Here is a 12808-nt window from a genome sequence, read left to right as displayed (position 1 = left end):
AATCTGAGTATGGCTCATGAAACTGAACTGAAAGCTTTCCAAAATGTGGTTAATCACATTATTAATCAAGGGGGTGTTACTTTGTCCCCCCCCCCAAATCTTCGGTGCATTGGGAAATTAACAAGTGCAAATATAGGTTTATTAAAACTAAGTCTGTTTGTATTTGTTTGCATTTGTATTCATTTGGACAGAAGTCAAACACAATTGCAGATTTTCTGATATTCTTCATCTTTATTGTAGAACACAAATTATGCATCCTTCATATCGATTACATCAGTACTGGAAGTGGAAGTGAGGCAGTGCTTTTCTATAATAAAAAATAAAAACATTTCTCCAGCGTGGTTTGCAGAATGAGACATAAGCAATGTGTACAGTACCTAAAAACAGTCATTCCACTAAGGTGGTTTTTCGTCTTTATTTTTCAGGATGGAGCTACTGTTTGTTAGTGTGACATTCAGTCACTCAGTCTACCTCCACGATAATCTAATCTAAAACCTCTACAGCAGGAACCAGGCCACATGATGGTGAAATTATACAGTCTCTCATCACAGTATCTTCACTGTACTTAGTCTGATCGCATAGCGGTCCTCTGATCTCCTCCGGTCAGGTCTCCACTTTGCCAAAGGTGCCGTCGGGCGGTCGGTAGTGTCTGGGGAAGGCCTTGAGCTGCAGCGAGTTAAACGCGTACTTTCGGCATCCGACGTTCTTCACAGTGTTTTCCCGCCTACAGCCCTCGCTGAGGAGACAGGAGGAGGAGAAGACAGAGGGGAGAGAGGGCGTTCACAGGCAGAATGAGAGCAAAAGGAAAAAGAAAAAAAAAGCAGAAATGATGACTTGTGCACATGATGACAAGAAAAGATGAAAATGATCATTCAACCATGAGTGCAAAGGACTAAGAGTTCTGTTAGAGGACACACGTCTCTTCATATGAAGTCAAAGGGAAACGCTTGTTGATGGATTGAAATTCTGGGATAAACTCAATTTTGTGAACTTGTAAAACTAACACTATTTTCAAAAGGAAATGGATTTAAATATTAAAGTTAAAATATTCTCTATTATTTCATCCTGGTTACCATGAAAATTAAAGTTAACTTTAGTTGTTGTGATGCTGTGACTCCTCAGCCTTTTTTTTTTTTTTTTTTTTTTTTTTTAAAACCAGAGCTGTCCAATAAGGTTTGAACGTGACTGAGAAGTGCTCACTGTGTGGTCGATTTCACTTCAAATGGAACCAAAATCTAAAAAAATTTAAATCACATTATATTCAGTAAGACTCAAAACTAGAGACCAGTGAACACATTCCTGATAGTTTTGTGATTATGAAGCAGGAGATCGAATGAGAAGCAGGGTCAATTTTGTCACAGACGTCTGTAGAATGACTGATTTTTATAGGCACAGGAGTAGAAAGAATGCAGGTTGGAGCCAATGGATGAAAACATGTTTTTCATGTTTTATATCTAATCTTTATATCAATCTAATCTACCATGCAGACAGGCAGTCAGATCACTAAATGTAATGTTAGTACAAATGACAGAAAATAAGACTGAAACTTTAATTTAAAAAACATTTAACAAAAAAAAAAAAAAAAAGGCATCTGTTTCAACCCAAGAACACTAACGTCGGGTAATTTTCACCAACGTGATATTAGCTACGTGATTTTCATTGCGTTGCATTAGAGCCTGGAGGATCCCGCCATGATGCCTTTATTTTGTTTTGAGACTTTGCATAGAGGTTACGTAGAGAAAGGAGATTACTGTTGATGTTAAGTATGTTTTAACAGTATATCAAGTAAAATAGACCCAATGTTAGTGACAAAACAGCACATTAGGGTTCAAGGGTTCAAAAAAATTTATTTTTTTATTATATAAAAAATAAATAAATAAAAAAAGCCTATGGATTATTTCACAATAGCAATTCCTGCTTATGACCAGCAGAGGTCAGTAAGTCTACACTCTTTCAAATTGACTCTAGAAAGGCTCAGAGGTGAAGCAGTCATACTTTAAAGCAGGCATGGGGGAACTCCAGGCCTCAAGGGCCGGTGTCCTGCAGGTTTTAGATATCACCCTAGGTCAACCCATCTGAATCAAATGATTAGTTCGTTACCAGGCCTCTGGAGAACTTCAAGACATGTTGAGGAGGTCATTTAGCCATTTGAATCAGCTGTGTTGGATGAAGGACACATCTAAAACCTGCAGGACACCGGCCCTTGAGGCCTGGAGTTCCCCCACGCCTTAAAGATCTCTGGTTTGAGACCAGGAGGAGAGACACTCATCCTCAGGGGGGTCACAAGCCAGTCACAACTAAGGCAGCAGCCCAAAACATGTTTCTTAAACTGATAAACAGCATGACTGCTGCCGAATTAAAAAAAAAAAAAAAAAAAATCCATTCATAGACACAACAAATACACATAATGACACATGGACTGACAAACACATGAATAAATAGATAAACGACCTCCAAATTGTCTGCTACCAGCTGGATAATCACATTTGTCTCTTTATTCAGAGTACAGCTGAAGCATGTTCAAGGACAGCCAGGTAGAACCTGACACCGTTAAAGCAGGTTAGAATAAGATGAGAGTGCACAACTTTAAAGACTATAAAATATCACACGGTTTACATTCTGCAGGTGGATGCAGGAAGCATTTATTTGAGCAGGAAAAGGGGAGGTTTTCTGGGGTTCGCAATACTCGGCGAGATAAAAAGCCTTTGGACGTGAACAAGAACAGAAAATCTGGTACCATGATTTCCTGCTGTTTGCTAACTTAAAAAACAAGAGAGCCACAAAACCAATGCAAGTCCTTCAAAACGAGGTTTGAAAACACCTGCAAACAGAGAAGCAATCAAATCCACAGCTAACAGTCACAACACAACAAAATACATATAAATATGCATATCACAGGGAACTCAACAACAGTCATGTTCAGCTGTGACCAAGAGTAATGGCAGCGTGACAGTTATGGCACAAGCATTATAATAATCAATATATACACACTCTACTTTGGAATAACCGCAGACTATATATATGTATACATATAGCAGACAACAATATGATAAATAAAGCATTTTGGCAATACAGGCATTTAAATACAGTTTATCTACAGCAGTACAAATATATTTTCTGATATATCTGATTTCCTAAAAATAAATAAATAAAGCAAAGGAAAAGGCAAACTGATGTTTTCTCTTCAGGTGGACAATATAACATTAGATTTATTTTTGTAGGAAGCACTTTAGGGTAATTACACCTGCAGGTATAGTGGGACTCAATGTTCAAAGTATCTGAAACCATTATCCCTCACTGGCATTTAGTCTTGATCAAACTTCTACAACTTTTTACCGTTTCCCAATAATACTTACATTCCTACTGCTCAGCGATGATAAGTTTTGATATTATTTTATTTTTGAATAAATGCTAAGCTCACAGAGGTAGTTCAACAGATGATAAGAAAGCAATAACCTTAAAACTAATGCTAAAAACCTCAAAAGCGGCATATAATCACTTAAATTGAGACAATTTGTAGTTGCATTGTTGCTGGATTTGAGCTAAAAAATAAATAAATAAAAAAAAGAAAAAAAAGTTGACTCCACACTCACATTAGCATGCTAAGCTGCCACCAGCAGCTAGTTAGCTTTAGTTAGCTATATTGTTTATAAAAAAAAAAAACATTTTATATTAATTAAAGATTTTAAAAAAGAGCTTTAAGGGTGCTGGTGGATTTTCAAAATACCTTTTGTAGCTTTTCACAAAGACTGGCTTTTTACTCAGCTTTATTTTTAGTCTTACTGGAAAACATTGAGCTAGCTTACAGCTAACAGACAAAATGGGTAAAAAAGAATAAAATGCTAGCCTGGCTGAGTTCAAAAGAAACAAAATCCACCAGCTAGCAGCTTTAAAGACTAAAGGCCCTTTCCTTTATGAGCAAAAAAGTTAGGACACAACATAAAATGTAAATAAAAACATATGATGACTTACAAATCTCATAAACTCCCATTTTCTTTACATAGGAAAAATATGTTTAAGCTGAGAAAATGTACCATTATAGACGGGCAGAGTTTCTCAGAAGTAAATGGACTCTCCCAAAAGTCTAACAGTTAGTCTCCTCAGTTCACAGATATTTATAGACTGCTAAAGCAGAGGGGATGCTGCACAGCGGTAAACACTGCCCTGTGTCATGTTGCTACCATCAAATTCAATTTAAGCTAATATTTTTCTCAAACATTTCTCAGTTTAAACTTTGTATGTTTTCTCTGTTGTACTGTGAATAAAATATCAGTGTGAGATTTACAAATCATTGTATTCTGTCTATATTCACATTTTACATAGCATCCCAACTGTAATTACATTAACAATGTAAGATTGTTAAATATTTAAAGAATAAAAAAAACTTTTAGTTTGATAAGATTAGCTAAATTAAGCTAACTAGCTGCTTTATTAAAAATGGTACCAATCGTCTCACTAACCTTCCAGGAAGTAAATCCCCAAATTTAATATTATTCTTTTAATATAAAGCACAAGACTGATATTTTACTGAAATTACCACACGTATACTGCATTTCCTGTGACACAAAACATTTCTCAAAGCAGTCTGAAAGATGTTCAATATTTTCAGGATCCAAAAGAAAGCATACAGGAAGGATCATTTTACTGTAGTATGTGACTGTTTAGAGGTCATCAGCATGGGTAAGCTCCCCAAAGGAAGCTATTTTAGTCTGATCCATTTCCATACTGGGTCGATCTTAATGAGGCAGAGCCTCTGAACTCTAGGGAGGCGACCGATGCTGATGGTTAGCTTTACAAGCAAAGATATTGATTTTTACATTACAGATTTCCAATATGTAAAACAATCTAAGTGCTTCTGGTTTCTAACACAGTTTCCACATACATTGTTAAAGAGGACCTACTATGCTTGTTTCCAGCTCTATGATTTTATTGGGGCACTGTATTAGAGTAGCTATGGATGGCTCACAGTTCAGATATACTTAATATTTCACAGAGGTGCCTCATGCAACCCTCAGTTCATCTTCTGTCCCTAACTTTCTCTTTAAGGCTACAGTCACACAGGCCTAGAGACTGGTCAGCAACCCCTGACAGGTTTCAAGGGAAAATCATCTATTTCTTGACATATTTGATGAGGTTGCTGGCTATCATTGCGTGAAGTCAGTTGCAGAGAGGGCGCTGCAACAAAATCCTCTCTGCGATTGCTTTGGTCTGTCCTCGTTCCACACTCAGTCATCCAGGTAAGAAAAGTCCAGACAGCTGACTCTGTTCATCTGTATGTAGCTTCCCAGTCTTCAACTAGCCACTGCAAGTTCAATGCCCACAGTTGTCATAATTTTGGTTGTGCTACAGTCTGTAACCTTATCCCTAGTGCAACTGTAGTTTTAAAACTGAAACCAACAACTTTTACTTTGAAGGCAAATTTTCTGAGTTTCTGGTTTGAATGAAACATGAAAAGTTACAATCTGCTCAGAACCAAAGCAATGACAAGGAGGTTTTCGGTAGGGCACCATATACTTTACAACCTAGCAACAACAAGGAACCCCCAGCAACCAATCACCAACTGGTTAGAGAATACACCCTTTCCCCTTCCAATTAGGGGGTAACTAGCCATCAGTATGACTGCATGAACAGGGTTAACAATCAATTTCCACTTGCGACTGCCGACAAGCACTCGCAGTTAGTTAAGGAACCCTAATTTTTCCCCTAGTGAACCGTGGTTACCAGGCAGTGGCAACTGTTCTCTAGGCCTGCGTGATTGAGACCTAAGAGCACCCTCACCTGAAAGTCCACTTTCTTTGAATAAGCCAGTATCGGGAAGCCTGCTGAGGGGTAGCACTGAATGCTTTGCGAGCTGTACTGTTAGTGCCTACTAGACTACTTTCACAGAAGTTTTTCTCCTGTGTGAAAGTTTGTATTAACAATTCCATTTAATGTGAATTTCCTGTCACATAAGCCCTTTTTCCATTAGTACCTATTCGGTTAGTCTCGGCTCAAAACAGCACGACTCGCCTCAAATCGTTTTTTTCCCCATTACAATCGAGTACCACCTACTTTACTTTATTTATATAGCACTCTTCACAGGATAAGAACCACAAAGGTGGACGTCGAGGCAACGATATACCTTCTTGCTTGGTCTGTGGCTTTTTTCCAGACTCTGGGACCACAGCGTTGCTTTTTGAACCCATTTTCCTTGTTGCCGGGTTTTAAAAGTGGCAGTTTTGATTTTCCTGAGGGAGACGCTCTAATGACTTATTGAGTGACGCCACTGACGAGCCAATAGGTGGCATGCAGTCTGTTGATGTCACATTTTTAGATCGCCCAGGATCGCTTGGAACCCTGAGCGAGTAGGTGCTAAAAAAAAAAAAAAAAAAAAGCCAGTACCTGGTACCACGTACTACCACCTAATGGAAAACCCAGTAAATAGTAGCAAGACGACACGAGTAGGTACTAATGGAAAAGGGGCTATATATATTTAAAACTAAATAAGAAAAAAGCAAAGTAGGTCCCGTTTACTTTATTCTCAATATAACCAAAATATCATGGAAGCCATGGAGTTAGTAACTGGGAAATAAGGCTCTTCATAATAATACAATGATATAATTAACAGTGGGCATATCAAACATCAAAACAACATTCTTATAGGAAGCTCTATTAAAAGTGCATAAAGTTAGATAAAATCAAGAAGATGATTAACTGATGATCCAGTGGATTAATTAGTCGGCATGTATTTTTATTATTTTAGCCATTTATTAAGCATGAATGCCAAATATTTGCCTTTTTAATGGTAAATTTGCTATCTATTTTAAAAATATGTTAGTAAGCAAATTATCTTTGGGTTCTGGACTGTTGGCAAGGTAAGACTAGAAACAACAGTTAATCAGCTAACAGAAATCATCACACTGGGATCTTTATATTTGAAACAAGAATGCCTGAAACAAGAGGGACACACACTGTATTGTGTATTGGTCCCTTGTTTCTAGGATGCATAAGCCAAAATGAATGCAGACATCCCATCTTTAATAGCCTAAACTCTTTGCATCTTAACACCTCACATTACTCATCAAACACTCTACCGTCTCTATAAAGCTTATGTAAACATATCGGCTGGTACAGATAAATGCTCTAAAGGGTTCACAAGCTGCAGCAATGCAAACACATTTCCCCTGAATATCCTACAATCATACATTCCAGTTACAAGCTGCATCCTGAAGTACGCAGAGATCAGCTCTGTCAGTCGGCGAGACAGAGCTGATCTCGACTGCATTGTCCTGAAAGCTGCAGAGCAGATGTGGGTCGAATCGCTGACTTACTGCATCTATTTTGGCACACTGGGACCAATTAAAGTGTTTGAAGAGTGCCATCGGTGGCCAGTCTCAGCCTCTGGGCAGGTGAAAGCCAGGATGTGACGGTGTCTTATAAATGAACTGAACCCATAAATAACACTCAGCCAGACTGGAAAAACCTGAGTCCATGAAGAGATAAAAGAATGACAAAACAGCCACTCATGCCTAAACTTTAAACTTGAGAGGGTCACTTTAATGATAATGAGCAAATCCAGGCTACAGGTCTTTTTTTTGGCAGTAAAGACAATAAAAGATAATTAAAAGTATGCTGGTTAATCATGGGTCATATTATTGCTGTGTAGTCTGACTTGAATTTTAACTGATCAAAGGGGTACAATTCAAAAGGTTGTTTTTAGTTAAATATGTGATTCTTTTAATAAATATTACTAGCATTAGGAGCTAATACTGTGATGGCGACGACGGCGACATCCTGCCAGACGTACGAGCCAGGATTAATGAGGCCTGGATGAAGTGGCGTCAAGTCACTGGTGTCCTGTGTGACCGACGAATGCCCGACCGCCTCAAGTCAAAGGTCTACAACAGCGTAGTGCGCCCTGTGGCCCTTTATGGATCAGAGTGTTGGCCAGCCACCGCAAAGCACGAACAGGCCCTTCACACAATGGAAATGCGGATGCTGCGATGGTGCCTGGGCCTGACACAATAGGACCACGTCACGAACATCGACATCCGGAAGCAGCTGGGCATTGCACCAATCACTGAGAAGATGGAAGGAGTGCGACTGCGATGGTATGGGCACGTGGTCAGAAGTGATGAAAACTCGGTGGCAAGAACAGCACTGCGACTCAGTCCCCAAGGCCGGCGACCAAGGGGCAGACCAAAAATGCGATGGATGGACCGAATTAAAGACGTGAAGAAGATCGGCGCCAACCTGAACGACGCCCTTGGCCGTGCCAAATGGAGGCGGCTTATCAGAAAAGCGGACCCCGCAGAGGGGGAATAACACTAGGAGGAAGAAGAAGAAGAGGAGCTAATACTGTGACTACCTGACAAATCAAAGTTTTTGCTCCATTTTTGATCTCCACCAGCTCATGGGGGAAACAGCTGACACTAAAGAGCAGCAGGAGAAAAGTGAAACAGTAAAGCTGTGCATTGAGTCCAGTGTTTTGTATTTGCAAAGACAGTAAATTGTGCCACTAAAGTATAGGCCTGAACATACCTACATTCATGTGCAATGACCTGAGATATGGTTCAAGTCTGGGTAGGCCAGATTACAAATTTTAAAATGTGCTGTGACCGTTAGTTTGGTGATAGATGGAATAAATAATTCATTAATAAATGAAAACAATGGGAAGCCTAACTAAATGACTAAATGAGCATTTCGACATTGAATCTACTAAGCAGTCCAGCTTTAATTTTAATAAGGAATTAATTAAAGAGAAACTCAAAGTTTTTTAGTTTACATTAGTTGTAGTCATTTTTATTTTGCTACCTTTTACAGCAGACATTTATCATATGTAGACTTAAATTAAGACCAAATTAACTACAAAGACATTTCCAGTGTATTGTTATTTATTTTAAGGCAGTTATGTGGTTGCATCATTTCAAGTAGTTTTCTTTTTCAAAAGCCTAGTTGTTCATTTTATTCCAGTTAACTAAATATTTTTTTCCACATCTATTTTTTAACACTGGTTTGAACACAAATAACAGCTTTCACCATTGACGTTACTTATTTTGGCACACTCTACACTCCATATAAGACTGTTAGATTGTTCCGTCTACTAGCGACAATATTTCAGCTTTTATGATTTTATGTTTGTGGTGTGTGCTAGGAGTTCAAAATAATAATTTGTCTGCTTGTACTTGTGCCAATACGCATTTAGTCGACACAGTTTGGCGCAGTATTCCTGCTGCTCAGTGAACTCCTCTTTTAAAACGGGTCACACATGTCACGGGGCTTTTTGTTTTAGGCTAAATGAATGTGAGCAAGCATAGTTTTCATATCAGCAGCACAAGAGACATGTGTTTAATGTCCATCAAATAAACGGTCAGTTAATGGGTTCAGTTCATTTTTTCTGATTAAACAGGGCTATCAGGTGATTCCTAACACTAACACTGCCTCACATAAACATTTCAATAGACTGGATCTAAACAAAGACAGAGACAGACCCGGATCTGCTGGAAAGTGCAAAAGCTCAGGCAGAAGCAGGAAAATGCTTCCACCGTCTATAAAGAAGCAGGAAGACCAAAAGAAACAAAAACAAGCAAATGCTGCCTTAAAAATATATATCTAAGCAAGCGCGTACTTGCTTCATTTTGGCACGAGATAAAAGCTTTAGGTTCCTCCACATTAGCGTGTAGGGCAAGTGCAAAAGCACATGGAAGACAATGATAAACCAAATGTTCCAGAAAATGTATTGATGATATAAGCTGTTTGCGCTGAGCTTAAATCATGAATAAAATAATCATCTGATTGCTACTGTGGGTCTTTCCTGAAAGCAAAGTTTAGATATCATCTGCTTATCCTTATACACATTATACACTCTTTACAATAAACTGTTACCTTCCACCAGTGAAGGGTAAGGCAGAGTACTCACTGACCATCACAAAGGAGCAAAATATGTCCATCAGAGGGCGCTATACACTAAGAAAGATGTAATACACTCTCATTAGGCAGTACTGGAAGTGGATTTGGATAATCCTGTGAGTTACTAAAGGTAATATCTTAATGTCTTTTAATGGTTTTGTGTTATATGTTCGCACGGAGCCAGCTGAATTTTTTTTGAAAGTCCTCTTTTTGGCAAATACCGTCCACGCGGACAAAACTGAGCTTTTTCAGAAACACTGAATCTGAAAATCACAGCATTAGTTTCTGTAAAGTCTTAGAAAAATGCATGTTTGGTTAAACCTCAGTAAAGAAAACAGAATTGGAGATTTAGGACTTCGTAATGGTTAAAATTTAGTATTTCACATAAAAGCCCAAAAAAAGGATTAATCACGTGGCAGCGTTTTGGACTGTAGTGACAAGTGAATTGTGAGTTTAAAACAGCAGTGTCTGCTTTCTTAATCCTGGACAAAAAAAAGGGAAGAGAAGAGAAGGAAATAATCTGGGTAATTTCGGCACGTACACGTGGACGAATACGATCCTAAAAAACACATGAATGGAATCATGTAGAATTCACATTCAGCAGGCTTAGTGTGAACATGGCATGTGGCCTCACGCTCAAGTGTAGGCAACACAATGAATATATCAGGAGTGTCAAACAAGTGGGATAGAACTAGGCCACTAAGACCTCAGGCACACAGAACTAGAAACCAGTTGGTGAATCCCTGGCAGCCACAGGTTGCTAGGGAAAAATGTGCATTACTGAATAGGTTGCCAAGTGGTTGTAAAGACGTACAAGGTGCTGCGCTACAAACGTCACTGTTGTAGCTGCTACTGGATAGCCAGGAGTCAGTCATATTTTGCATGTGAGACAACTTGTCTGCAACTGCTTACTGAGCAGCAGTGAAACTGAAAGGTGTAAAACTTGAAATAGAGACAAAAAAAAAATGTCATCAGAACATTGCAAAAGGCCCACCAAAGTGGGTGCTGCACATTTTTCCATAACTATTGGTGGTTGACAGGCAGGGGTCGCTAGACCTGCAAGACTGAGGACGTCTTCTCGTTGTACTCTGTCCTTAACCTCCGGAAACCCGAGCTCTCGTTAGGGATGCATTTTTAATTTCTCTTAGCGATTTACGATTAGCTGGACCTAATCTTAACTCCACTATTTCTTCGACGGCCCAACAGAATAAAGTAATCATTGTTTTTTTTTTAAAACCCACTTTATTAAGAAGAATGAAGAGTAAATATGTTACCGTATATCCCTGTATGATGATGCAGGGTCTCAGGAGTTCAAGATATCGCAGAGAGTTTATCAGATTTATAAATCAGATCAATTCATTACATTAAGAACAATTTGGAGGTTTAGGGGAGTGGGAAGAGGTTAGCCTTCTGGTCCTGTTAGGATCATACAGGATTGGGTTAGTGGCCCACGAATAAGATGAGTTTGACACCCCTGAGCTATGACAGGTTTTTAATAGAAAAAAGAAAAAGATGTTTAAAGAATAGAAAAGAAAGAAAAAGCCCAAAGCGTGGCTGCTGATAAGTGGGATGTAAGTCGCGTACAGCCCTTAGTCAGGGTGGGACAGTGTGTGTGAGCTGATTACACCCCTCTCACAGGTCAGTGGCACAGTTTCAGAAACACCCCGGGGAGTCAGCGTGGAGAGTCCCCGCCCACCCTCGCAGTACGTTTGACGTTTGGTCACTTCCAGCGTAGAGCTGCTCGCTCAGCTGCAGCGCAGTTTGGCCAGGAAGTAGGCCATGCTGAGGAAGATCCACACCACCAGGAGGTTGGGGCTGAGGGCCAGCAGGGGCAGGGAGTACATGAGGCTGGGGTCCAGCCGGAAGTCACGCACCGGCAGCAAGCCGCTCAGGTTCTTCTGGATCACCCCCTCCCTCGTGCCAACGCTGCCGAGCCACGAGGATGGGAAGAGGAAGAAGAGGAGAAGGAGGAGGAGGTGGTTGTGTGAAGCAGCAAACAAGGCAGGGGGGAAGGAGGGAGGAAAAGAGGGGGAAATAAAGATAAGAAGAGGGACGGAGGAGGAAGGAGAAGAAATAAGGAGGAAATTGCAAGAAGGAAGGAGGAAAGGTGAAGGAGGAGGCCAAAATAAACAGATGGAGTGTGAGTGCACACAAGTGCGACGGCAAATTAACACGTGACACCAAAAAAAAAAAAAAAAAAAAATCACAGTGACAGTGAAGAAGCCACATCCACAATGACCGGAGGCATTTTGCACCAAAATAAAAGCAATAATATCAAGGCGACGACAAATGGGCGGGCGGAGTAGAAAACAACAACACAACAACCCCGCAAAAATGAGCCAATCGCAGGAGCAAAACAGCAATCATGTAACGGGAAACAAGAGGAGGAGGAAACAGAGGAGGAGAGAGAAAAGAGAGAAATTAAGAAAGGGAAAGAAGGTAAGAAAACACAGCAATGGCTCTCCATGTTTATATACTCTAAGACATGGGTGGAGGAGGGAGGGACAGATGGAGGGAAAAGACTGCAAAAAACACCCTTTTATTGAAGGAGTAAAGCTTAAAGGAAGAACGTCAGACTATAAATGATAAAGATGGCGTCCTATTAGAGGTAACATGCAATAAGGGTGTCTTATCCATTTACTTCATCCACTTTAAACCACTTAGTGCAGATAGCTGAGGATAAAAGAGGGAGTGAAGGGGGCCGATATCTCCAAGCATTGTTTAGCATGCTTCTGAGCTCCAACATAATAAAACAAACTCTAAAAATGATCAGATTTCATGCGCGTCGGCTGGTGAGGAGGAGGAGAGGAAAAAGGGGAGAGGAAGAAAGGTGAAGAGACATCGTATCATGCGAGTATCTGCAGGACTTTATTGTAGACAGGCGTGTTTCCATCTTTAACAGAAATATTCACAACAGGAA

The 12808-nt window shown here is 39.8% G+C and overlaps 1 protein-coding gene across 12 annotated transcripts in view; it reads right to left on the bottom strand.

The window, feature by feature from the left end:
- Window positions 1–258: 258 nt before the first annotated feature.
- Window positions 259–12808, bottom strand: part of inpp4ab (inositol polyphosphate-4-phosphatase type I Ab) — an 87266-nt gene continuing 74716 nt past the window's right edge. For 6 of the 12 annotated variants that reach the window (XM_063465696.1, XM_063465700.1, XM_063465702.1 and 3 more), the window contains one exon: window positions 8847–11814. In XM_063465696.1, coding sequence (XP_063321766.1) covers window positions 11634–11814 — 181 coding nt within the window. In that variant the 3' untranslated portion in view covers window positions 8847–11633. Of the gene's footprint in view, window positions 737–8845; window positions 11815–12808 lie in introns of those variants that run through there. The other 6 variants (XM_063465701.1, XM_063465704.1, XM_063465705.1 and 3 more) reach the window with 2 other exon arrangements.

Source organism: Pelmatolapia mariae, linkage group LG23 (assembly GCF_036321145.2).
Source record: "Pelmatolapia mariae isolate MD_Pm_ZW linkage group LG23, Pm_UMD_F_2, whole genome shotgun sequence".
NCBI classification, from domain to species: Eukaryota; Metazoa; Chordata; class Actinopteri; order Cichliformes; family Cichlidae; genus Pelmatolapia; species Pelmatolapia mariae.
Note: the sequence above shows the minus strand (reverse complement) of the source record. Positions and strands in the feature narration are given on the sequence as shown.